Source organism: Pleurodeles waltl, chromosome 1_2, assembly GCF_031143425.1.
Source record: "Pleurodeles waltl isolate 20211129_DDA chromosome 1_2, aPleWal1.hap1.20221129, whole genome shotgun sequence".
NCBI lineage: Eukaryota > Metazoa > Chordata > Amphibia > Caudata > Salamandridae > Pleurodeles > Pleurodeles waltl.
In genome coordinates this window covers 1,333,582,022-1,333,605,402 of record NC_090437.1, presented here as the reverse complement: position 1 = coordinate 1,333,605,402, position 23,381 = coordinate 1,333,582,022, and the positions used below count along the sequence as shown (strand labels likewise).

The following is a 23,381-nucleotide window of genomic DNA, read 5'->3' as shown; positions in this document are numbered from 1 at the left end:
TCCCAGCGATGTTGGGGCCATTGTGGAGATTAAGCAAGTTATTGCCCAGAGTTAGACCCATGAACTAGATTAGGCACCGATGCGAGAATTATCAGGTCAGAGGAAATTGAGCCCAAGACCCGCCGAGGCAGGAATTGAACCCTGGTCCCAGGCCAGATTTCTGCATCAGGGTCTGCCACTCTAACCATTGAGCCACACTTCTCCACACACTTTTCTGTGTGTTGTGCAAACGCCTTACACATTGCCTCCGGGTTAGGCCTGACTGCTCATGCCAAGCTACCAAGGTGGCGAGCAGGGGTAATCTTGGACGTGTAACTCCCTTGCCCTGACTAGGGTGGGTGGGTTCTGCCTGGCTTAGGTGCATACCCTAGCCAACGTGAAACCCCGTTTCTAACACATACATAAACAAACAAACAAATAAAATAAGTCTTTCAGATGACGAGGAGGGATTATCTGAAGAACCGTTACATCTTTCACTAATAGAAGTATGATGAGGGTTAATTAACTGTATAATACATGAGAGCCTACAATCTCTGCATAAAAGCCCATCTCTAATGTCCTTATTACAGCCGAGTTGTGATTTCATAATACCTGCTACAGGAACCAGTAGCTAAGGTGAAATACTGGACACAGAGCGTATTTACAGCTGCAGTTTAAACATGGAGAAGGAGAACTGTATTTCCTTCTTTAGATCTTATCTAAAATAAACAGTGATCAGTAAAATGGAAATATGTATGGCAACATTTTATTTTTCCACCCTTGAGGTAATTACAGGAAAAGAAAGACTCTTGCTCCATCTTTGTGACACTCCATTTTTAATCTGACACATTAAACTGATTCTAATAACATGTAGCATTAAATTGGTAAATGGCATTTTGCGATTTTAGGCCCATATTTATGGGCTTTTGACGCAGTGCATCACAGCAAGTCACCTTGCTGCACTGACCTGCTTCAAAGGGAAAGGGCAGGAATGTACTGTATCTATGGTATAAGACGCATTCCTGTCTCTTCCCACTGCGCTGGTGCCATTTTGCCAGCCTAGCACCAACACAGGCACCCTTGCATCATGGTGCAAGGGTGCCTGTGTTGTGGGCAAGATTGTATTTGTGCAGGAAGGTGCACCATCCTGCACAAAAACAATCCTGGGAGGCGTTTTCCTATTTCCATGTGTGCTGCAGAATGCAGCACACATAGAAAGAGGAAAAGAGGAGCAAAAATAAAGATATTCTTTCTTGTTGCGCCTCCTCTGGGAAGGCGTAAGGTTTTGATGCATCACCAGAATAACGAGCTCTTGTAAATCTAGAGATGCATCAAAGTTCATGGGTGTTGCGTGGTAACACCCAATGTAACACCCATGGAACGCCTCCCTTGCGCAGACTAAGGCAACACAGTGATTTGTGCTGCCTTGCCTTACTCCATATCTATGAGGCCATTCAAAGCCACGCAAAGTGGCTTTGCTTGGCTCAAAGATATGAGTTCAAGGTTTGCGCCGTTGTTGCATCACAAAAAGTGCTGCAACGGCAGCGCAAGGGGATATATAATTATGCCCTCTATTTCACATCACAGATGTCACTTTTATTCTTCATGTCTGCAACCATGTTATCGCTTACATAGGCAGTTTGTGGGATGAAGGAGTGTGTGACCATGTATTTTAAGGAACAGAATACCAATAAAATGCCATAAGTTAAAAGGATACTGCAAGTCACATTGGAGTTCCATAACCTCACAAAATAACTTGTCCTTTGACCGTGTTCCTCTATATTGTCACTGTGAGGACTGTGGTGTATTATATGGTGTTCATGTGGGACCTCACTATGTAATACACTTGTGAAACTGTCTTCGGTCCAGTCAGACTCATTTGTAAGACCTATAACTCAACCTTTGGTAGCTGTGGCTTCGAGCGGCTAGGCTTAAACAAAAGAACTAGTGTAAAGCATGTAAACTCACTAAACAACAGAATAAGAAAGTCACACAACACAAAATAACTTTATAAAAATGTATTCTATTTTTATGAATTTTTAGTCACCAAAAGATAAAAATCCATCAAAGGATTCCAGAGATTTAGAGATTTAAGTAGCACATAAAGCTTTTTAGTCCAAAATGCAAACAAGTATTGACGACTGCAAAGTTTGAAAACTGTTGAAAAGTTTGGAAGAGTTGTGTTTGACAACTGGTTTGGGTGACCAGTTCTGACAGGTAGAAGGACAAAGGGACCATAGAGTAGGTTGTAGACAGTTACCTGCTCACCACATCAGTCTTTAGTCCAGTTCCACACATTAAGCAAGGATGGCCATAGACTTCAATGGAGTGGTCCTAATGGTGGAGATGCAGGTTGCTAAGATGCTGAAAGATGCTCTGGGTGCTGTGTGGTTGACCAGGGTCCTCTTGTGGTTATTCCTTGGTCTACAGGTAAGATGGGACGATTTTGACCACAAGAGTTGGTGTCCTTCGAAGTCCTTTTTGAGCAAGTAGCAGTCCAGCTACTACCAATCTGTGATCCCCAGTCACAGTCGGTCCTGTGGTTTTCTTTGACCATCTTTGGCGACCAATCTGCACTCTGTTTACTCTCTTGAGTCCAGCAGACACAGATGCAACTTTTGAGTGCAGAGAAGTGGTCGTGTTGGCTGCACGTTGGCAGAAAGTGGTGTTTCTTTGCAAGTGACTACTGACTACCCAGAACGGGCTACTTCACCTTTTTTGGCCCTGGTGCTGGAACAAGGGGTCAGCTGACTGACTCTTGGAGTTCACCTTTTCTGTCTGAGGCTCTAGAGAGGCTTTTCCAAGAGTCAGGCAATAAAGGCACAGTCCTCTCTTTACTACCCCAATGAGCAGCAGGTGCAGTCCAACGGTTGGTGCAGCCTCGCTTGCCAGGTCCAGGGGTCAGCAGGGCAGTCCTTCTTCGGTCCTTTCTTCAGTCTAGATGTGATCTAAGGTTCAGGGTGCTAAGGGTGCCATACTTAAGCCCAGAAAGTGCCCTGGGGGATGATGCAGTCACTAGCCAATGGGCTACCAGGATCCCTACCGCCCTGTGGTGACTTCTGGCTATTTATAGCATCTAGCTGCCCCAGAGTGCACTCCTCTGCGCACTCTCAGGATGTCTTCCCTAGCTGTTAGGAGCTTGGCAAGCCACCCTAGAAATGTGGCTACCTGCGGGCTACACGCCCATGGAAAAAACGGTTTGGCAACTGGTTTCCAGTCTCTGTCCCCACCACCAGCTCATCTGCCTGAATAAAGGGGAAGCCCTGATTGCTATTTTACCACCAAAGGTGGCTTCCCCTTTAAAGTTTGCATTTAGGGACAACATCCTGTGTGGCTTTCTGCAAAGGGGATGTAACACCTCCTTCCGTGGCAGGCCTCTATTGTTCCTGAGCCTGAGAGTCGTTCAGAATACTCTCCAGGAGTGCATAGGTCTGCCAGGTGGCTGTCAAGATAGGTTTAATGCCACGATTAGTTTGATACCTTGAAGCACCCATTTTATTAGCCCCATTCTGAAGTTAACAGGGCTGGGCTCCCAGCCTGTAGCTCTTTATTAGCCAATGGGGCTATTAGCTTTTCCAAAGTAAAAACAACAATTTGGAAGTTTTACTGTTAGGACATATAAAAGTACAGGTTCCACTTAATAACACACAGTTCCCTGCCTTTGAGCTTATTAGCCCTTCCTTAGATGACACTTATATAATTGTTAAGGGCAGTGGGGCCTTTGCCATTGGTTTAAATGGCAAAGTCAAACTAGCAGTTTAAAACAGCCCTTCCAGGCTAAAGTGGCAGGCTGAAAGCCATTGCGTACTTTGTCACACTCAGGGTGGCACAGTCAGTGCTGCTGTCCTCGGGGGACACTATAACTTTTATGCCCTGGTACCATACACTAGGGACATAAGTTAGCTCATGCCAATTGGGTGTTGCCAATTCAACATACATTTTGTAAAGGATTAGAACACTGGCACTGGCCTCAGGTTAACACCCTCAGTGCACTCTCGGAGTGAGAACCCAGCAGCATCTTTCCAAAACCATGGGGGTGATTATGCACAAAGAAAGATTTCCTTACAGTCATAGAACTCCTTTGTGACTTGTGCTATCCGTATATCATCACTCTAGGACTGAAGGTCCAGGGCTAGTCTACAACTTGTAATCCACATCTTTCTAGGGAACTGTGCTCTTGATGAGGAGTTGTGTACTTTAATAGTTACAGTTTTCTCTGTCTTCTACGGATGTTTCATGACTACATCTGGAAAGCTGGTCATGTGGTGCTTACATTTGCAGATGTTTTAAGATTGACTACAGAAAACTTCTATGAGTTGTTAAAATTCTGCTGCAACAGCAAAGACATTCCTATTTCTACTATAACCAATGAAATTCCTCGCAGTTTAGTAATTTTGAAATATTGTTTTCTAGAATATTAGTATAAGTAATTTTAGAAATACTCTCTGTGGCAGATTTATTAAGTCTTTGTTCTGGTGCAAAGTCATAAAAAATGACACAAGCCAACCCAAAATCGTGATAAAATATTTATTTTTCAAGTTATTTAAAATTAATGCAAATGAAGATTTGCGTTATTTTTGTTACTTTGCATCAAGAGATTGTTCAATGGGTGGTGCGTGGGCCTTTCCATGCTGTCACCCACTATGTTTGACATAAGGCCTTCTCTACTAAAATGCAGACATGTTTTTTGCCAAACAGATACGCCTCCCTGAGGCAGGCGCACAGTACACACAACAAGGGGGAAAGTTTTAAAGTTGGCTTAAGCATAGAGTTCTTCTAGTACAAAACCTATGCTTGCACTTGCTCTTGGGAAGGAAGGAGAAGTGCCATATCTTAGTTGATATGGCGCCGCAATGCTCTCTCGGTCCCACGCAACACAAGTCAACGAAGCAAATGTGGTTGCTGTGCTGCTTTGCATAAAAATGCATATATACCCCTATATTTACAGTATTGTGGTTATCTCTGTGCCACTTAGATAGTTGGTTGTCAGCAGAATAGGGCCCTCTGTAAAGAAGAGATATTGGAACAACAAGTTATTTAATTCTTTCTTGAATGTTTCATATGACGATGACACTTGGTGGAATAGAATTCAATAATTTGGGTAAAGTCCCAGAGAAGGATTGTTTTAGTGCACATTTCATTCTTGAAGGTACAGTTTCTAACATCAAGCTGTTTCAGCTCCATGGAGAACTTTCACTGCCCAAGATTTTCAATTTGTGTCTAAGACAGTTTGAAATTTCTCTATGTAGTGCTTTGTAAGTGATTCAGACTATCTTGAAAGAGATTCTTACTTCAATTGGGGGTCATTTGAGTGTTTTATCACCTCTGTAATCAGCCAGGTAGCAGCATGAAGAATTTCCTTGAGAGGAGCAAGTAGACATCAGGTGTTTCCAAGAATGGGGTGTTTAGATCTCTGTAGCATCAGGGTCATGGACATTTCCCTCAGCTACTGCCAGTCCTTGATTGGCTCTCCACTAACAATTTAAAACCCTACAGATACTCGCTGCACCATCATCCATACCCCCATAGGTGTGTTGGGTGGTTAGGTCCAAGATCAATGAAGAAATATATTGCTCACCACTCTGCCTTCATAAATATTGCTTTTAAGTTCTCTGGGTACTCAGTGAGCCCTCTCCTCCAAGGCACTTCCCACAGTTATCTGCTCCACCATATTCCACTGTTGTCTAGGTACTTATCTAGCTCTCTCCCTTTTAGGGTGTAATTATAGCCGATCACTACACCATCAGGCCCTCCTCCATCAGTAGGGTGACCTACAAATGACCACTCCGTTCCTCATGAATACTCACCTAGCTCTCCTCCATCAATAGAGAAATCCTTTTCCAGTATGGTCCATTTCTGTACTCTTTGGGCATTGGAAACAGCCGTCTTGTTTACCCGGTCCAAGCCTTCCTGGATGGCCTTGTAGATTGCCGGGTCTTTGTATCTCACCACCTCTGATACCCGTGTGGCACTGCTGCCCAGCTGCTGGCAGAACTGGATGGCATCAGGGGTCAAATCGTCTCCTGGCTGCAGTGTATTCGGATGCATGGTACACTGAGAGCAAATCAAACAGAACCAGGAAAATGAGCTGTGGTAAAGATGTATTTTTCAAGGTGTCACATTTTTTAAATGGGGAAGAGGACTGATTCAAAATATCTTTGACTAGAAATTACTAGTTTCACAAATGTATCATAAGTGGAGTCTCTTCAACCATCACCCTAAGTTGAAAACATGCCCTGGGAAAACGAATCAGTGATGATTTATGAATGTTCACAGTGCAGATCCTGAGACCTGGTAACTGCTTAAGAACAACTTAATTAATAAACAGCCGTTCTCTGTAATCTGGCGATTGTACTGTGCACCTCCTCACATAAATGCACCTTTTTAAAGTCTGGCAATTGTACTATACACCACATCACATAAATAAACCTTTTTAAAGTCTGACACTAGTACTATACACCTCATCACCTAAATACATATTTTCTAAAGTCTGGTAATTGTACCATACACCTCTTCACATTTATACACAGTTTTTAAAGTCTGCCAATTGTACTATACACCTCTTCACATAAATACACCTCTTCTAAATTCTGGTGATTGTACTTTACACTGCTTCACATAAATACACCGTTCATAAAGTTTGGCAATTGTACTATACACCTCTTCACATAAATACGCCTCTTCTAAAGTCTGTCAATTGTATTATACACTGCTTCACATAAATGCACCTTTTTAAAGTCTGACAATTGTACTGTACACCACATCACATAAATGCACCTTTGTAAAGTCTGACAATTGTACTATACACCTCATTACATAAATACATATTTTCTAAAGTCTGGCAATCATACCACACATCTCTTCACATAAATACACCTCTTCTAAAGTCTGGCAATTGTACAATGTACTGCTTCGTGTAAGTTCACCATTTCTAAAGTCTCTTCTAAAGTCTGGCAATTGTATTATATACTACTTCACATGAATACACTGTTTCTAAAGTCTGGCAATTAGACTATACATCTCTTCACATAAATATGCTGTTTCTAAAGTCTAGAAATTGTACTATATAACTCATCACAACGTACCTTTTCTAAAGTCTGAGATTTGTACTATACACCTCTTCACATAAATATGCTATTTCTAAAGTCTAGTGATTGTACAATGCACCTCTTTCACATACATACACCTCTTCTAAAGTCTGGCAATTGTATTATACACTGCTTCACATAAGTGCACTGTTTCTAAAGTCTGCTGATTGTACTGTACACCTCTTCACATGAATATACAGTTTCTAAAGTCTGGAGAATGTACTTTGCACCTCTTCACATAAATACACCTCTTCTAAAGTCTCATGATTGTACCATACACTGCCTTACATAAATACACTGTTTCTAAAGTCTGGCAATTGTACTATACACCTCTGCACATAAGTACACTGCTTCTAAAGTCAGGCAGTGGTAAACCTCTTCACATAAATACACCAATTCTAGAGCCTGGCAATTGTACTATGCACCTCTTCACATAAATACACTGTTTCTAAAGTCTGGCAATTGTACTATGCACCTCTTCACATAAATACACTGTTTCTAAAGTCTGGCAATTGTACTATGCACCTCTTCACATAAATACACTGCTTCTAAAGTCTGGCAATTGTACACCTCTTCACATAAATACACTGCTTCTAAAGTCTGGCAATTGTACACCTCTTCACATAAATACACTGCTTCTAAAGTCTGGCAATTGTACACCTCTTCACATAAGTACACTGCTTCTAAAGTCTGGCAGTGGTATACCTCTTCACATAAATACACCAATTCTAGAGCCTGGCAATTGTACTATACACCACTTTACATGAATACACCTCTTCTAAAGTCTGGTGATAGTATTATACGCTGCTACACGTAAATACACTGCTTCTAAAGTCTGTCAATTGTACTATACACTTTATCACAGAAATACACATTTTCTATAGTCTGGCGATTGAACTCCTCATCAAGTAAACAACCCTTATTTTACATTCTGGTCATTTACAATATAACTCCTCACATAAACACACCTTTTCCATAGTTTGCCACCTTGTCACGTAAGTGACCGTTCTTTACAATCTGTTGATTATACTACACATATCTTCATAGAAACATCCCTTAAATCCAGTCTTTTCTAAAGCTATTCTTTACAGTCTACCCATTTTATCTTCTTACTTAATTTCAAAGTTATCAACGCTGATGAACTCTCCATTCTGATCTCCAGAATGTACAGTCTATAGACACACAAGTGCACATTGAATACTTTCAACATGTTCCCCTCTCTAATCTCCAGAGTCACCTCTATGGGCAAGGGTTCCTGTTAATATTCACAGTAATAGGGTGAACAAGCCCACAACTCTTACCAGTAGTGGGGTCTGAATTAATGATCTTCAGAATGATCGGCATGAAAACAGTAATTGGCCTGGACACCTTAGTGTTACTTTCAAAGTGATCAGTGTGCGTGAACTCTCACTTTTCATTTAAAATGATCATCAATTTCAACCTCTCCCCTTTTACCTCTCTTACTTCTGAGGGTTGGTATGGACAAATTTCTCCACTTCCTGTCACAATTATTGGCATCAATGAGCTTTACCTTCAGAGTGTTCAGCTGTGATGAGCTCTCCATACAGTCATATAAAGTAATCAATCAGCATACTGGAGCTTGCCCCACATACCTCCAGAGTAACTGTCATGGATGGTCTCTACCTACCTACATTCAGAGCGTTCATCATGGACAAGCATTTACATCTTACCTTCAGAATGATTATCGTGGGGAGATCCCTCCTCTTATAGAGTGTTTATCGTGGACAAGCATTCCCATCTCACCTTCAGAATGATTGTCATGGGGGAGATCCCTCCTCTTTCAGAGTGTTCATTATGGACAAGCGTTCCCATCTTACCTTCAGAATGATTATCATGGGGCTATCCCTCCTCTTACAGGGTGTTCATCATGGCCAAATATTTCCCTCTTTCATTTAGAGTGATCGGCATAGATGAGCGCTCCTCTCTTAGCTTCATAGTCAGCATCATAGTCTGCATCATGAATTAGTTCTCCCCTCTTACCTTTAGAGTGATAGGAATGAATACTCCCCTCTTACATTTAGAGTGATCAGTATTGGCAGGATCTCACCTCCAGAATGATTAGCCTCGGTGAGATCTCTCCTTTTGCCTTCATACTATACATCATGAACAAGTTCTCCTCTTAAACCTTTAGAGTGATCAGAATGAATGAGTGCTCCCCTCCCACCTTCAGAGTGATTAGCACAGGTGAGATCTCCCTTCTCGCCTTCAGAATGATTAGCATGGGTGAGATCTCCCCTGTTGCACTGAGTGTTCTTCACGGACAAGCTCTTCCTTCATACATGCACAGTCATCAGCACGAATGAGCATTGACAGTGTCAATCAATCAATCAATCAAAGCATTTATAGAGCGCGCTACTGATTGGGAGGGGTCGAGCAGGTTGTTATCTTCAAAAAAGGTGGTCAATTGCTTGTTGACGGCCTTCTCGATGACCTTGGCCGGGAAGGGGAGAAGAGAGATGGGGCGGAAGTTCTTCATGTCGTTGGGGTCAGCCGTGGGTTTTTTCAGGAGAGCGTTGACTTCCGCGTGTTTCCAGTTCTCGGGGAAGGTGGCAGATGCGAACGAGCTGTTGATGATGCTCTGGAGATAGGGGGCGATGATGGTGTCGGCTTTGTTGAAAATGTGATGGGGGCACGGGTCCGAGGGGGAGCCGGAGTGGATGGTGTTCATGGTGGTTCTGGTCTCTTCGGAGCTGATGGGGGTCCAGGCGTTGAGAGTAGTGGCTGGGGCTGTAGGTTCAGTCGTGGGCGGCGGGGTTTGGGGTCCGAAGCTGTCGTGTAGGTCAGTGATCTTTCGATGGAAGAAAGTAGCGAGGGAGTTGCAGAGTTCTTGTGAGGGCGTGATGGTGTTGGAGCTGGCGTTGGGGTTGGAGAGCTCTTTGATGATGTTGAAGAGTTCTTTGCTGTTGGGGGTGTTGTTGTCAAGTCTCTCTTTGAAAGATGCCCTTTTGGTGGAGCGGATCAGCTGGTGGTGTTCACGGGTGGCGATCTTGAGGGCTGACATGTTTTCTGCGGTTTGTTCTTTGCGCCAGGTTTTTTCGAGGGTACGGCAGGATTTCTTGGATTCTTTGAGGGCGTCTGTGAACCACAGGGGTTTCCTGATGTTGGTCTCTCTTGGGTGGCTTCTGAGAGGGGTGAGGTTGTCGGCACAGTTGGTGATCCACTGTGTGAGGCTGAGGGCTGCGTTGTTGGCGTCTGTGGTGATGGTTGGTTGGTTATGGTTTAGAGTTGAGAGTAGCTGCTCTGTGGAGATTTTGTTCCAGGGTCTGCGGGGGATTTGTTGTGTGCGAAGGTGGTGGGTCTCACGTTTGAAGGTGAAGTGGACACATCGGTGGTCGGTCCAGTGTAGCTCAGAGGAGTGGCTGAAGTATATGTGGTTGAGCGTGTGGCCAGCGGTGTGGGTGGGGGTGTTCACCAGTTGCTTGAGTCCGAGGTTGGCGAGGTTGTCAAGCAGGGTGGCGGTGTTGGTGTTGTTGTTCTTCTCCAGGTGGAAGTTCAGGTCCCAGAGGAGGATGTAGTCTGGTGAGGCTAGGGCGTGCGGGGTGATGGATTCGCTGAATAGGGTGCGTGGGCCAGGGGGGCTGTACACAAGAGTACCTCTGAGGGTGGTCCTGGGGTCGGTGTGGATCTGGAAGTGCGTGTGTTCGGCGGCGCGGGGGGTGTCTTCGGTGGAGGTTGTGATGTTGATGGAGTTCTTGTAGATGATGGCGATACCTCCCCCGATTTGGTTGGCGTGGTCTTTCCGAGTGATCTTGTAGCTGTCGGGGATGGCTATGGCAATGTCAGGAGCCGAGGAGGCGTTCATCCAGGTTTCTGTGATGAAGGCGACGTCAGGTGCTGTGGTGTCCAGGAGGTCCCATAATTCGATGGCGTGCTTGTGGACGGAGCGTGTGTTGAGGAGGATGCACTTGAGGTGGTTGTTGGCGCGTGGGCCGGTGGAAGGACTGCAGGCTCGGTGGAAGGTGTACTTGCAGGCTTGACAGGCAAAGGGTCCATGAGTGTGTTTGGGGCTGGCTTGGTAGCAGTTGGCTGTTTGTCCGGGGTTGAGTGCGTTGAGGGAGGCGGTGTCATATCTAAGATGGGGGTTTTGGGTGCGGTGGGGGCCAGGGGTTCTGGCGCTGGGCGCGGTCCAGGCGCGGACGGACGCAGACGGGCTTGCCTTTGGCGTGCCTTTGACGTGCCAGCGGCCGCCATAAGAGGGAAGAGGGGGGAGGAGGGGTCAGCTGGGAGGCGGGAGGGGGACAACGAATGGGAGCAGGAGGGGAGGGCCCGCAAGGGGGCAGCGGCGGGAAAGCGGGATGCGGGGGAGCGGGAAGGCGGGAGAGAAAAAGGCAAAAGAGTGCTAAAGGCAAAAGAGCGAGAAAGGCAAAAGAGCGGTAAAGGTAAAAGAGCGAGAAAGGCAAAAGGGCGATGAAGGCAAAGGAGCGAGAAAGGCAAAAGAGCGCTAAAGGCAAAGGAGCGAGAAAGGCAAAAGAGCGGTAAAGGTAAAAGAGCGAGAAAGGCAAAAGAGCGGTAAAGGCAGAAAAGAGAAAAAGGCAACAAGAGAGAAAGAAGGCAACTTAGTAGCAAGCGCAGGAGTGGAGTCTAAGATCTACACACAGGTGGCAGGGGCCTGGGCAGGTGGAGCTTCAGCGGCGGGGGAGCGACCTACCCTAGGGTCAAGGGTCGCTGTCTCTGCCGCGCAGCGGCCGCCATAAGAGGGAAGGGGGGGAGGAGGGGTCAGCTGGGAGGCGGGAGGGGGAACAACGAATGGGAGCAGGAGGGGCGGGCCCGCAAGGGGGCAGCGGCGGGGGAGCGACCTACCCTAGGGTCAAGGGTCGCTCATTGTCCAGTGTCCAGCATGGGTGATATCTCCCCTGTCGCCTGCAGAGGACTCTGCATGGACACACTGTCCCTGCTTACCTTCACACTGATCAGTTTGGGTGAGTTCTCTGCTGTGACCTACAGAGTAACAGCATGGCAGACTTCTCTTTCTCACCTTCAGAGTGATCAGCATGGATAAGAACCTCCTCTTGTCGCCGATCAACACAGCATTACTGACGATGGGCACCTCCTCCTTCAGGGCATTCTCGATAGGCACCGGAGGAACATTCTCACCTCCTGATGTGATGACAATTTCTGCAGTTAACAGAGACATGTGTCACTGGTATATGTGATCCTCCCAAGATGTATGGAAGACTCAAAGAAATCAATCATGGGCTTTCTTACTTTTTTACCCTAACATTTGCAGAATATATACATTGTCCATAAAGGTCTGCATAATTTCCAGCTCTCGCTTTCTCTTTAGAATAAACTAAAATCACAAACATTTTATTTCTACTGAGATACAGACATATTTAGTTTCAGTATTCGCAAGCAAAGATTAGAAATGTCATAAACTAACTGTAGTGCGGCTAGTATTCATTACTCAGTGCCACCTTCAGCTATAAACATCTGAAAATATACCTATTTCAACGCACTGGTTAGGTCAAACACAATAACTCAAGCCTGTAATTGTTAGATATCTATGAGAGCTGTTGGCATCCTACAAACCTCAATTATTGAATCCATGACTGTGTAGAAAACTCAGACTACCATGGTCAAATCCAAAGCATGGTTGTGATATTTATGGACCCTGCAGCCTAGATTTATCAAGGCTTTGTACAGGCGCTAACACAATGCAAAGCAGTCAATGCAGCACCTACTATTTACTATCCAGAGTAAAAGGTGTCACAATACATAGGTCACTTTACCCTGCTCTGCCTGAAGGGGGAATTACTGTGACTGATCAGTGCAAACAGCGGTAGATTTTGACGCCAAGCCCAATCTACTAGGATAGTCATGCCGGGCTTTGCATCATAAGCCCATGCCTACTTTGAGGCATGTGTGGTGGAGTGCACAGCGCACATCCAGGCCAACATATATGGGCTTTTGGTGCAGGGCAATGTAACAAGTCACCTTCCAGCGCTGCCCTGCGTTAAAGGGAAAGGACAGGAATGTGCTATATGTATGGCATATGGTGCATTCCTGTCCTTTCCCACTGCGCTAGCGCCCTTTCGGCAGCCTAGCAGTAGTGCAGACACCCTTGCACCATGATGCAAGGGTGACTGTGTTGTAGGCACAACAACAATCCTGGGAGAGTTTTTCCTCTTTCTTTGTGTGATGCAGAATGCAGCACATGTGGAAAGGGGAAATAATGAGGAGAAACAAACATATGTGTCCTTGTTGCATCTTCACGGGGAGGCGTAAGGTTTTGGTGCATCCCCAGATTTACAGGCTGTTGTAAATCTGGGGAGGCGTCAAAATCAATGGGTGTTTCGTGCAAACACTCACCACCTATGGAACGCCTTCCGAGCACAGAGTAAGGCAATGCAGTGATTTGTGCTGCCTTGCCTTACTCTATGTCTATGAGGCCTTTCAAAGCTGCACAAAGTGGCCTAGCGTGGCCTCATAGATATGAGTTCAAGATTTGTTCCTCCAACGCGTAAGAATGCACTGAGTTTGTCTGCACATTAGTATTCACACTGGAAGAGTGTGCCTCCAGTACCAATCCCATGGTCTAGACTGCACAGTCTTGGACCACGGTGCAAGACTAGGCTTCGCACAAGCACCAGCACAGCACAGGAGATCACACCACAAGTAGGTCATTCCTTCTAGAAATAGCACTACACTGTGTTTTCATCCTTGTGCAAAGCAGTACAGCAAATTTGCATCATGTGGAAATATAAATGTTTTTACCACTGTTTACTGTATGGTCATGGGTAGTAGTTTGGTTCAACATTGTGCTAATTTTATATGATCTTAGATGAACAAAGCTTTTGTATACAGCTGGCACTCAGCACTTGTACATCAGCCTTCTATGTGACGAGTAACCGGGCTGACCCAATTGCCACTAATAGCGTTTGACACCATAGCTCCAGCAAACTATGTTGTGTTTCATTCAGTCGCGGACACGTCCAGGTGACATTTCTGTCCAGTGTTTCTTAATTAGGTGCATGAGGTGTGTTCGTCAGACTGATCCCAAACATTTAATGGAGCGATAGTCTTGCATAGTACTCTGGCCGATTCGCACATTGCTACACAAGAGGTAACCATGACCAGGTGCAGGAACACTGACAATGATGTTAATATGTACAGATGACTATACTGTGCTTTGTTTAGTGCAGTTTGCTTTGCAATTTGGCAAATATGTTTCTGAAGGCAATGAAAGGTGATGACCTTAGCTGTGTGTGGTGTAATACATTATTTCCCCTTATAAAATATGTCTACAAGATCACAGAGCCAGGCTCCACTGTAATAGACAACAACATAATATTTCTAATATTTTTCTTTATAGATGACCAACATGGTTCATGAAATCTGACAAGTTCAAGCATTTAGGAGCCCATTACTATCACCGGGATCTGGTGCATTGTTAACTGACAGCCTCACCTGCCTTCATTATATCCATGAGAAGAGGTTTGGAGATTTCATTTCCTCCTTCCTGATGATGACCTGATGGTGATCCATAGTCTATTGGCACAGAGTTGGAACATTGCCACTCACTACTTAGGACTGAATATCTCATAGTTACACAACGCTATCAATTGAGCTCTGTGTCTTTGAGGCCATTATTATAAGACTTCTCATTTTCAGGCCAGCCAGGTGGACTGTTTCTATCGTTGTCTAGGTTATGCTTTTTATAGAAGTTTTGACACTTTATTCAGAGGTCTTAAAACTGTGGGCTTCCCTCTCTGGGGGACCATAATTGATCTCTGAGGGCACCAGGCTCAGCCAATTTATTAAAGCCCTGGGGGACAGAGATAAACACTGTGTTTAAAACATTGCTGTGTTCTTAGGGAAAGAAGAGAAACAGTAAGCCATTCCTCAACAGGCCATCAGTAACTTCTTTGTCACTCATGTCCTGGCTGGGAGTAGGGGTAAAATTAGGGAGGAGGGATCCAAATAACCCTAAAAGTCCCCCCCTATTTTTTATAGAGGGTCACACTGTGGACACTTTTACAGTTTTAGGGAGAGTTTATCATTTACGTGATTGCATTCTTGGTAGGAATAATGAATTGTAATTGCAATGTCCAAAAGGTACACATTTTCTAAAACAATTGTGAGAGAATGTTTCTCATTCTGGGGGTGCCTAGTGATTTTCTTTTTACACAAGTGGGGACATCATTAAGAATTCTGAAGGGTCTTAGTTTAACTAAACCTTCCTTTCATTGGACCATAAGCACGCCCGCTTTCAACACCTTTACTGCCCTAATTGAACTTTTTTTGTTTATTTTATTTTAATTTAAAGAAACATCACAGTACAATAGCCAAATAAGAAAGAGAACACATAAGAAGAAAAAAACAGGCACAGATCCCATAATGAGCATTGCAAATTTCAAACCACACGCTGTCCACAAGGACATCAGTCCGGTGGAGGACACCTGACCGCTGTCCTCAACACAGAGATGGCATTGTGCTTAGTATAGACATTTCTAATATCAAGACCATCTGGTCGGATAACACCAAGGCTGAAGCTCTTGTCTGTTACTCTTGGGCTCCTGGGTCAGAGCTGGACTGTTAAGATAGCAAATATGTCCTCAGTGGCGCTAGTGCCTTTAGGCTTAGACTGATCCGGCTCGAGGAGGTTATGTTTCAGAACAATCACTGCATTGTGACATATCTTCAAGCCAACCAGCACACAAGAGCCTTTTATCTATGCCACTGGAACTTTTTAGAACATGGCTATCATCACCGGCAATTTACTAGATGTCAGAACCATGCCTACATAACCAAGCAAAGGAAACACTGACAATCTCTCGAGTGGGATGTCTACCATTTTCCCCATTGTGTCAGACACAGTCATATAGAAGACGTATATCTGCGACCAACTCCTCGCTAAGCGCGAAAAGTCAGCATGAGGCATCCTTCATCTCCAACATACAGACTAGTTTCCAGTGATAGTCTGTGTAGCTTTTCAGATGTGTAAAAGCACAATCTATGTAGTTAAGATGGATGAGCCTATGGGTGTGATTCATGGAAATCCCAGAAACTTGTCCACAACAGTACTGCCAAGAGTTTGTATCAAACTCAGCATTTTAATGGTGTTACCATTCACTCCAGCTGTTCACTACTGGTCTCTTTCTCCCTCTTCTCATCATATCATAGTCTGAAGAGCCATCATAATTGAAGTGATGTGTAAATTCTGGGAATTCAGCTGGAAAGGTAGTAATTGCAGATTGCATTGTGTGTCGTAGCAAGTAGTTTGTAAATATACCCAGTGGTGTGACTTTTTACCATGCTTGCTTTGGCCAAGAGAGAGAAAAATATAAATATGGAGTTAAGTTTGTGCTGCATTTGCATTAAAAAAAATGACACAAATGCGGCGCAAAAAAAGTATAAATATGGGCCTACGTCTGAGACTGATGGACTATGGACAAGTATGGAGAGGAAGCAGCACATAATCTGTTTGGAACTGACAGCAGGATTGTAAGCGTTAACGAGTTTCAAGAGTATATTAAAAGTGCAGTATTGTTGAGAATGTACAATGTATCTTCACTGGCAGATAAAATTCACTTAGAGGACAGCAGGTCCCTCTGTTTATCAGATCTGGCAAAGGTGCTTTGAGTTTTTTGTTTGAAGCACAAGAGAAGTCTGAGAACGGAGTAGTTCCTGGACCAAGAGAATTGTGTTGCAGACTGGAGTGAGAGATACTTGAGATATTTCAGCGACTGGAAGTTCTATCAGGATTGTTTCAAGAGAATAGTTTGGGAATGGGGTTTTTTGGAAGTGGATATTTTTGCAAGCAGATTGACATTTCAAATAAAGAAATATTACAATGGTGTGCCAGAACTGGGGGGCTTTTGATGCCATAAGTGCGCTGGGTATGCCCAGACATGGGTCCCGTGCTCACTGTGCCACTGGATTCAAGCTAGCCTGGATGATGAAGGGTGATACCCTGAAACCGGTCCCAGGATGCTTGTTTCCGGTCCAGGGAGGACCTGGCCTGGCAGTTCGGGCTGGACTGTTCCCATGGGGAACAGGGTCAAGACTGATTTGCATGTGGCTGGGTCCAAACTGGGGTGGCATGGTGAGCAAAAGAATTGATGGATTAAACCCAGATCTGTGACTGGAGGTGAATGTTTGATTGGTTCTGCATTCTGTCCGTCATTTGTGTTTGTTTGCTTTTGTTACCATAAGTGCACCAGGTATGCCCAGATGTGGGTCCCGGGCTCACTGGACCACTGGATTCAAACTAGCCTGGCTGATGAAGGGTGATACCCTGAGACCCGTCCCAGGATGCTTGTTTCTGGTCCAGACGTGGGTCACAGGCTCACTGTGCCACTGGATTCAAGCTAGCCTAGCTGATGAAGGGTGATATGCTGAGACCCGTCAGAGGCTGCTTCTTTCCGGTCCAGGGAAAATGGCCTGGCAGTTCGAGCTGGACTGTTTCCATGGGGGACAGGGTCAAGACTGATTTGCATATGGTTGGTTCCAAACTTGGGTGGCATGGTGAGCAAAAGAGTTGATGGATTAAACCCAGATATGTGACTGGGGGAATGTTTGATTGGTTCCGCATTCCGTCCATCATTTGTGTTTGTTTGCTGACCTTTTTTGGGTATCACACGCATGGTTTCCAATGGTCATGAAATTGGCCTGCAAAATACCTTTCTTAATCCCATTGAGGAAAGGTACATTAAGCAACAGGTCTGGAGAAGAGAATCTTTCGATAATATGGAAGGTGCTATACCTTCTTGCTTGGAGACTGTCAGGAGATCTTTATGTTCCAAAGGACTTTTGGACAGGCTGCTGTGTTACTTGAGGAGTAGATGGGCACAAGGTGCAAGGTGAAGATATGCGGAAATTTGGGTTTGTTGTTGCATGGAAAGGAGTCTGGATCCTGTAGAGCAGTGGTTCCCAACCTTTTGCTTTCGGTGGACCCCCACTTTAACATTAATGGAACCCAGGGACCCCCACTGAATCATCATGGGAATCTGGGGACCCCCGCCTGAGTCATTACTGGAAGCTGTGGACCTAATTTGTCAATATTTGCTAATATTTTTGAATTTTCTAGGCTCTCGCGGACCCCCTGATAAGGCTTTGCGGACCCCCAGGGGTCCCCGGACCACAGGTTGGGAACCACTGCTGTAGAGGCTCCTATAGAGCAGGCAGTGATGTTTTGGGTGAAACAGTTCGAAAGAGGACTTAGTTACAGGACTACGAATTATTAATTTTGGCAGGTCCTGGCCAGGTTGATGGCATGTTTGTGGGAAAACAGTTTTTCTTTTTTATATGCAGGATAATGCAGAGTGTTAGGTAACGAAGACATCAAGGGCTCAGTATAATGTTCTGTGGGATGTGAACTTGGTACTGACCTTATTGAAATCCTGGCCTAACAATAAATATTTGGATTTGAAAAGACTTTCAATAAAGTTGGTGTTGGAAGGTGGTTTATTAATAGGGGTTGGGAGGTACCCACCATTAGTAATAGTTCAACGATCACAATAGAAGGTCCAGTCATAGTCTAAATAAATGAATCCTTTGCTCAACCCTTGGTAGCTGGCATTGAGCAGGCAGGCTCAACTTAGGAGACAGGTGACTACACCATTTAAAAACACCAATACATTAAATAACTATGACACAACACTCAAACAAAATCCAACATGGATTTATAAACATATTTCTATGAGTAAAATGACACCAAAAGGACAAATATCCAGTGTAGGGAACTGGAGATATGATTTTTTTAAAGACTAAATCAAAAAATTTGCTTTCTAGTGCTTAAAAGCCAATACCACCAACCAGGTACATCTGGTCACGCCTGATCGGGACCAACTCAAAGTTTGAGGCTGAGGGTGATGGAGTCCATCTCGGATACACTGAGTGGAAGGCCTCATCAAAGGTTTAGAAAAAAAACTACTAAGAAAGCTACTAGGATAGCCATGAAGATACCATCATCTTCACGTACCAATACTATGGTCTGAAATGATACTAACTATATATAACTGACCAGTTATATGTTTATGATATCAGGCTACTACATTTAGGTACTCAGTTGCAAATAAAGTGATCCTATTGCATAATTAATACAAACTTATTTTACAAATATAAATGTTTTTTTATTCAATAATAATACAATCATAAAAAATATGTACATTAAATCAGAAAAATAAGAAAAACATACACACAAAGCACCTAAATTAAACATACCACATATACACTGAATTATACAAATAAGAAAACGTGTCTTATTTACAAGTGAAACACCACATCAAGAAACTAATCCAAATGATAAGATTAGGACAATTTAGAATGATAAGAATATACAGATATAGATTATTCTAGTATATTAGTATTAGTAATCTAATACACAGCCAAGGAAACAATATAAACATGGTTCTATCCAAGTGGTACCGTAGGGACCGAACGCCTACGCGCGTTTCGGTGTTATAGGGTATAGTGAACAACCTTCCTCAGGGCCGTTCCCAGTGGTACTAGGTATAATACTCTAATCTTGGCAGCCAAATCTTCTGGTCAGATTGATTATAGGTTTGTACTGCAGGGCATGATGCTACCTAAGACTTTGTCAGCAGACGTGGGAAGAGCGAACGCCGAGACCGGTATTGCTTTATTCGATTTAAATTATTGCATCCAGGCTCCCACTTTCCGAATTTATTTGGTGTATCGGCAAGATTCTGAGGACCCATATATACATACAGGGGCTCATCTGGACCTTAATTCAGCAACAGACATCAGCCAATACTTAGGTAGCATCATGCCCTGCAGTGAAGCAGCCATGGCCAGAAGAATTAATATCCTATAAAAACGTTAGACAAGACTCTTCAAATTTCTTGACTACATCATCAAAAAGAACACTACAAACCTATAATCAATCTGACCAGAAAATTTGGCTGCCAAGATTAGAGTATTATACTCTAGTACCACTGGGAACGGCCCTGAGGAAGGTTGTTCACTATACCCTATAACACCGAAACGCGCGTAGGCCTTCGGTCCCTACGGTACCACTTGGATAGAACCATGTTTATATTGTTTCCTTGGCTGTGTATTAGATTACTAATATACTAGAATAATCTATATCTGTATATTCTTATCATTCTAAATTGTCCTAATCTTATCATTTGGATTAGTTTCTTGATGTGGTGTTTCACTTGTAAATAAGACACGTTTTCTTATTTGTATAATTCAGTGTATATGTGGTATATTTGATTTAGGTGCTTTGTATGTATGTTTTTCTTATTTTTCTTATTTTTCTGATTTAATGTACATATTTTTTATGATTGTATTATTATTGAATAAAAAAACATTTATATTTGTAAAATAAGTTTGTATTAATTATGCAATAGGATCACTTTATTTGCAACTGAGTACCTAAATGTAGTAGCCTGATATCATAAACATATAACTGGTCAGTTATATATAGTTAGTATCATTTCAGACCATAGTATTGGTACGTGAAGATGATGGTATCTTCATGGCTATCCTAGTAGCTTTCTTAGTAGTTTTTTTTCTACATTGGTTATTTCCCTGTTTGAGCTACGCTTATTAAATTCAGGGAATCCCCTTATAATTATTGCTCATCAAAGGTTTACCCTACAGACTTAGGGGCAGATTTACACTCTGTTTGTGCTGAAATTGTTTCATTTCTTTTACGCAAATTTGCAGCAAACTTCTAGTTCACATCCAGCGTCAAAATATTGGAGTTTGCATAATTTTTTGGATGTGTGAACCTACCTTGCGTCAATGAGATGCAAGGTAGGCGTTCCCATTTAAAAAATGGTGCTATCCACATAGCCCCGTATTTATCCCCTGTGCTAAAATAACGTACGGGTGGAAGGAGGGGCTAAATAATGGTGCAAAGCTTGCTTTGCACCATTATTTAATGCCTGGGTCAGACCAGGCATTAGGGGACCTCTGGACCCATTTCCATGGCTAAATGCCATGGAATGGGCCCACAGGCCCCCGCCCCAAGCCCCAAGCCCTTGGAACACCCCCACCCCCACCAAAGAGACACCAGGAGTGCTGCAGGAGTTGCATTACAAGAAGTTAATGCATAATGCTAGCCTACATGGGCCAGATGTACAAAGCACATTTGGCATTTCTTAATGGTCCCGTTCGCTATTTCAGGCCAATAAGAAATGCAAAATGGGCTTTTCAGATGTACAAAGCCCTTTAGGGAATCGCAGATTGCGATTCCTACCCAGCAGAAATCGCAATTCGAGATCCATTGAATGAGAAATCGCAACTAGGGATTACCTATTTGCGATTCCTGTTCAGATGTACAAATGCAATTACCATTGACTTTAAGTCTGTGGTAAGCATGTGCAATTTTTAAAAAAACACCCGGAAATGTTTTTTTAAAGTGCAATAGAGCAGACATGCCATGGGCATATGTGTGCTCTACATGTACACCACTATTTGTGGGTGCATTTCAGGGGGCCTTTTGCCCATAGGCATCCTTGGTTTTGCATTTCCCAAACTGCAATTTACTAATAGGAAATTGTTATTTGGGAAATGCAATAGCGGGCGATTGTCACAAATGGCATTGGGATTGGGGTAGCAATTCCTACTTTGTAGTTGTCTTTAACGAAATCCTGATTCTTTCTTCATTCTCCCAAGGCAGCCATATACTGAGATAATTCTCCCAAGCCACACATATCCTTAGTCATTATGTTAGTTTCTCAAGACTTGAAGTGGCTACCTCATTACCACGTTCACTGCTCGTGACTTGTAGGATTATGTGCATTGGCTTATCTTTACTCATCTGCTAATTGAGGGGCCTCCCGGGCTGCTCCCTCTCACCGTATATTCTCACAAGGACACAGTTCCTAAACACTGCACTTCAGTGTCACCAGAATTTCTAAAGTCTTTAAGTTTTGAATGTGTTTCAGTGAGTAATGTATTATAATTAGCATTTTGGTCTCAAATCTCCAGGTCTTTTAGATCAAGCTCCAGACACCCAGCTGTCCATGTATGTCTAAGGATATCAAATTGCTTTGGCTGCATAATGCCCCTAATATAGACCTTAAAGGATTCCCATAATATAGAATAGACATCAACTCTACTATTATTAAGCTGTAAAAATTCAGCAATTTCACTTCTAAATTTAGCATCTAGGATGGCTTCTGCTTGGAATCGCCAGTTAATGTAACAAAGCTAATGTGTAGGCACAGCCAGGGCCAAAAGAACCATGGAGATATCCGAAAGTGTTATGTCTTGAACAGCCAAATACTAAGAGTAAACCCTCGCATCTCCTTTTCTAACTCTTCACATGTCACTGGGGTCGCAACACACCAAGCATAATTGTTGGTGTTTGTTGAGCGTGGGTTTGGCTTCTCCATGTAGGTCTAGATATTTCTAATAGAGGCTCCAGGGTGGCATTCATATCTCTTCTCCTTACAATGACATGAGCCTCAGCCCTGCGGCACAGATCTAATATCTGATGAGAGAAGGCCGGGGGCTCAACACTCGGACCACATGTATTAATGAGTGTGACCTTCAGGCCACACCATGTAACCCTGGAGTATAATATAGCCAGCATTGGAATAAAGATACTGCCCTGTCAGTCTAAAATCCAGTGAATTACTGATATGTATGTTCTACTTGAGGCTAATGCATTTAGCAAGATGTTCCTTACAGTGCCTTTCAGAATAGTGTACCAGCATTGTGCTCATGTGCTCCACATGTCTTTTTTGAAGTATGGTTATCTGCACTCAACCCATCTCCTGCCACCGCAACAGATACTAGCCATTTGTAATGATGCAAAAACTGTAATTTTTACAATAATAGTAATCACAATAGACAAAGGGGCTACAGCAGAGCTGTAGAGCAAAGGCTAGACATATTGGCTTTGCCAATGCTTCCTTTCTTTTGGGCCATTTTGTTCAATAATGTTTAAACATATAAATCTGTGTGGTTCACCACTCTGAAAGTGCAGCCCTTTTTTGCAATTATAGATCATATAAAATGTCACTGGTCCAGTGGACCCAAATAATGGAGCTACCTCAATATTTAGAGAAAATGGAGCATTCTCATCACTTCCACGTAAAATGGATATACAGAAGCAACCATACATAAGAGTCAGCACAGGAGTTGCCAGAGCTCTTTAGTCAAGGATGACCAACTCCTTAGTTCTGGAATCTAGGTCATGTGCATCTATTTTTGTAGATTACCTTCCAACACTCTTTTGTACCTCCTAGCATATTTGACATCTTTAAGTAAAGAAAAGCAAGGCATTGTCAAATTGTGTCTATCCAGTCCTGAAATCTTTGCACCATATGGTTATATTTCAGCTTCTTCAGCTTCTGCCTGTCTGCCTCA

At 43.5% G+C, this 23,381-nt stretch overlaps 1 protein-coding gene across 1 annotated transcript in view; it reads right to left on the bottom strand.

Annotated features, from left to right (window-relative positions):
- The window catches only part of LOC138257174 (long-chain-fatty-acid--CoA ligase ACSBG2-like), a 128,222-nt gene that overhangs the window by 19,298 nt on the left and 85,543 nt on the right, over nt 1–23,381 (bottom strand). The window contains exons 10-11 of the mRNA XM_069205890.1: nt 12,064–12,203; nt 5,787–6,033 (exon numbers count right to left, since the gene is read on the bottom strand). Of these exons, the coding sequence (XP_069061991.1) occupies nt 5,787–6,033; nt 12,064–12,203 (387 nt within the window). The remainder of the gene's footprint in view (nt 1–5,786; nt 6,034–12,063; nt 12,204–23,381) is intronic.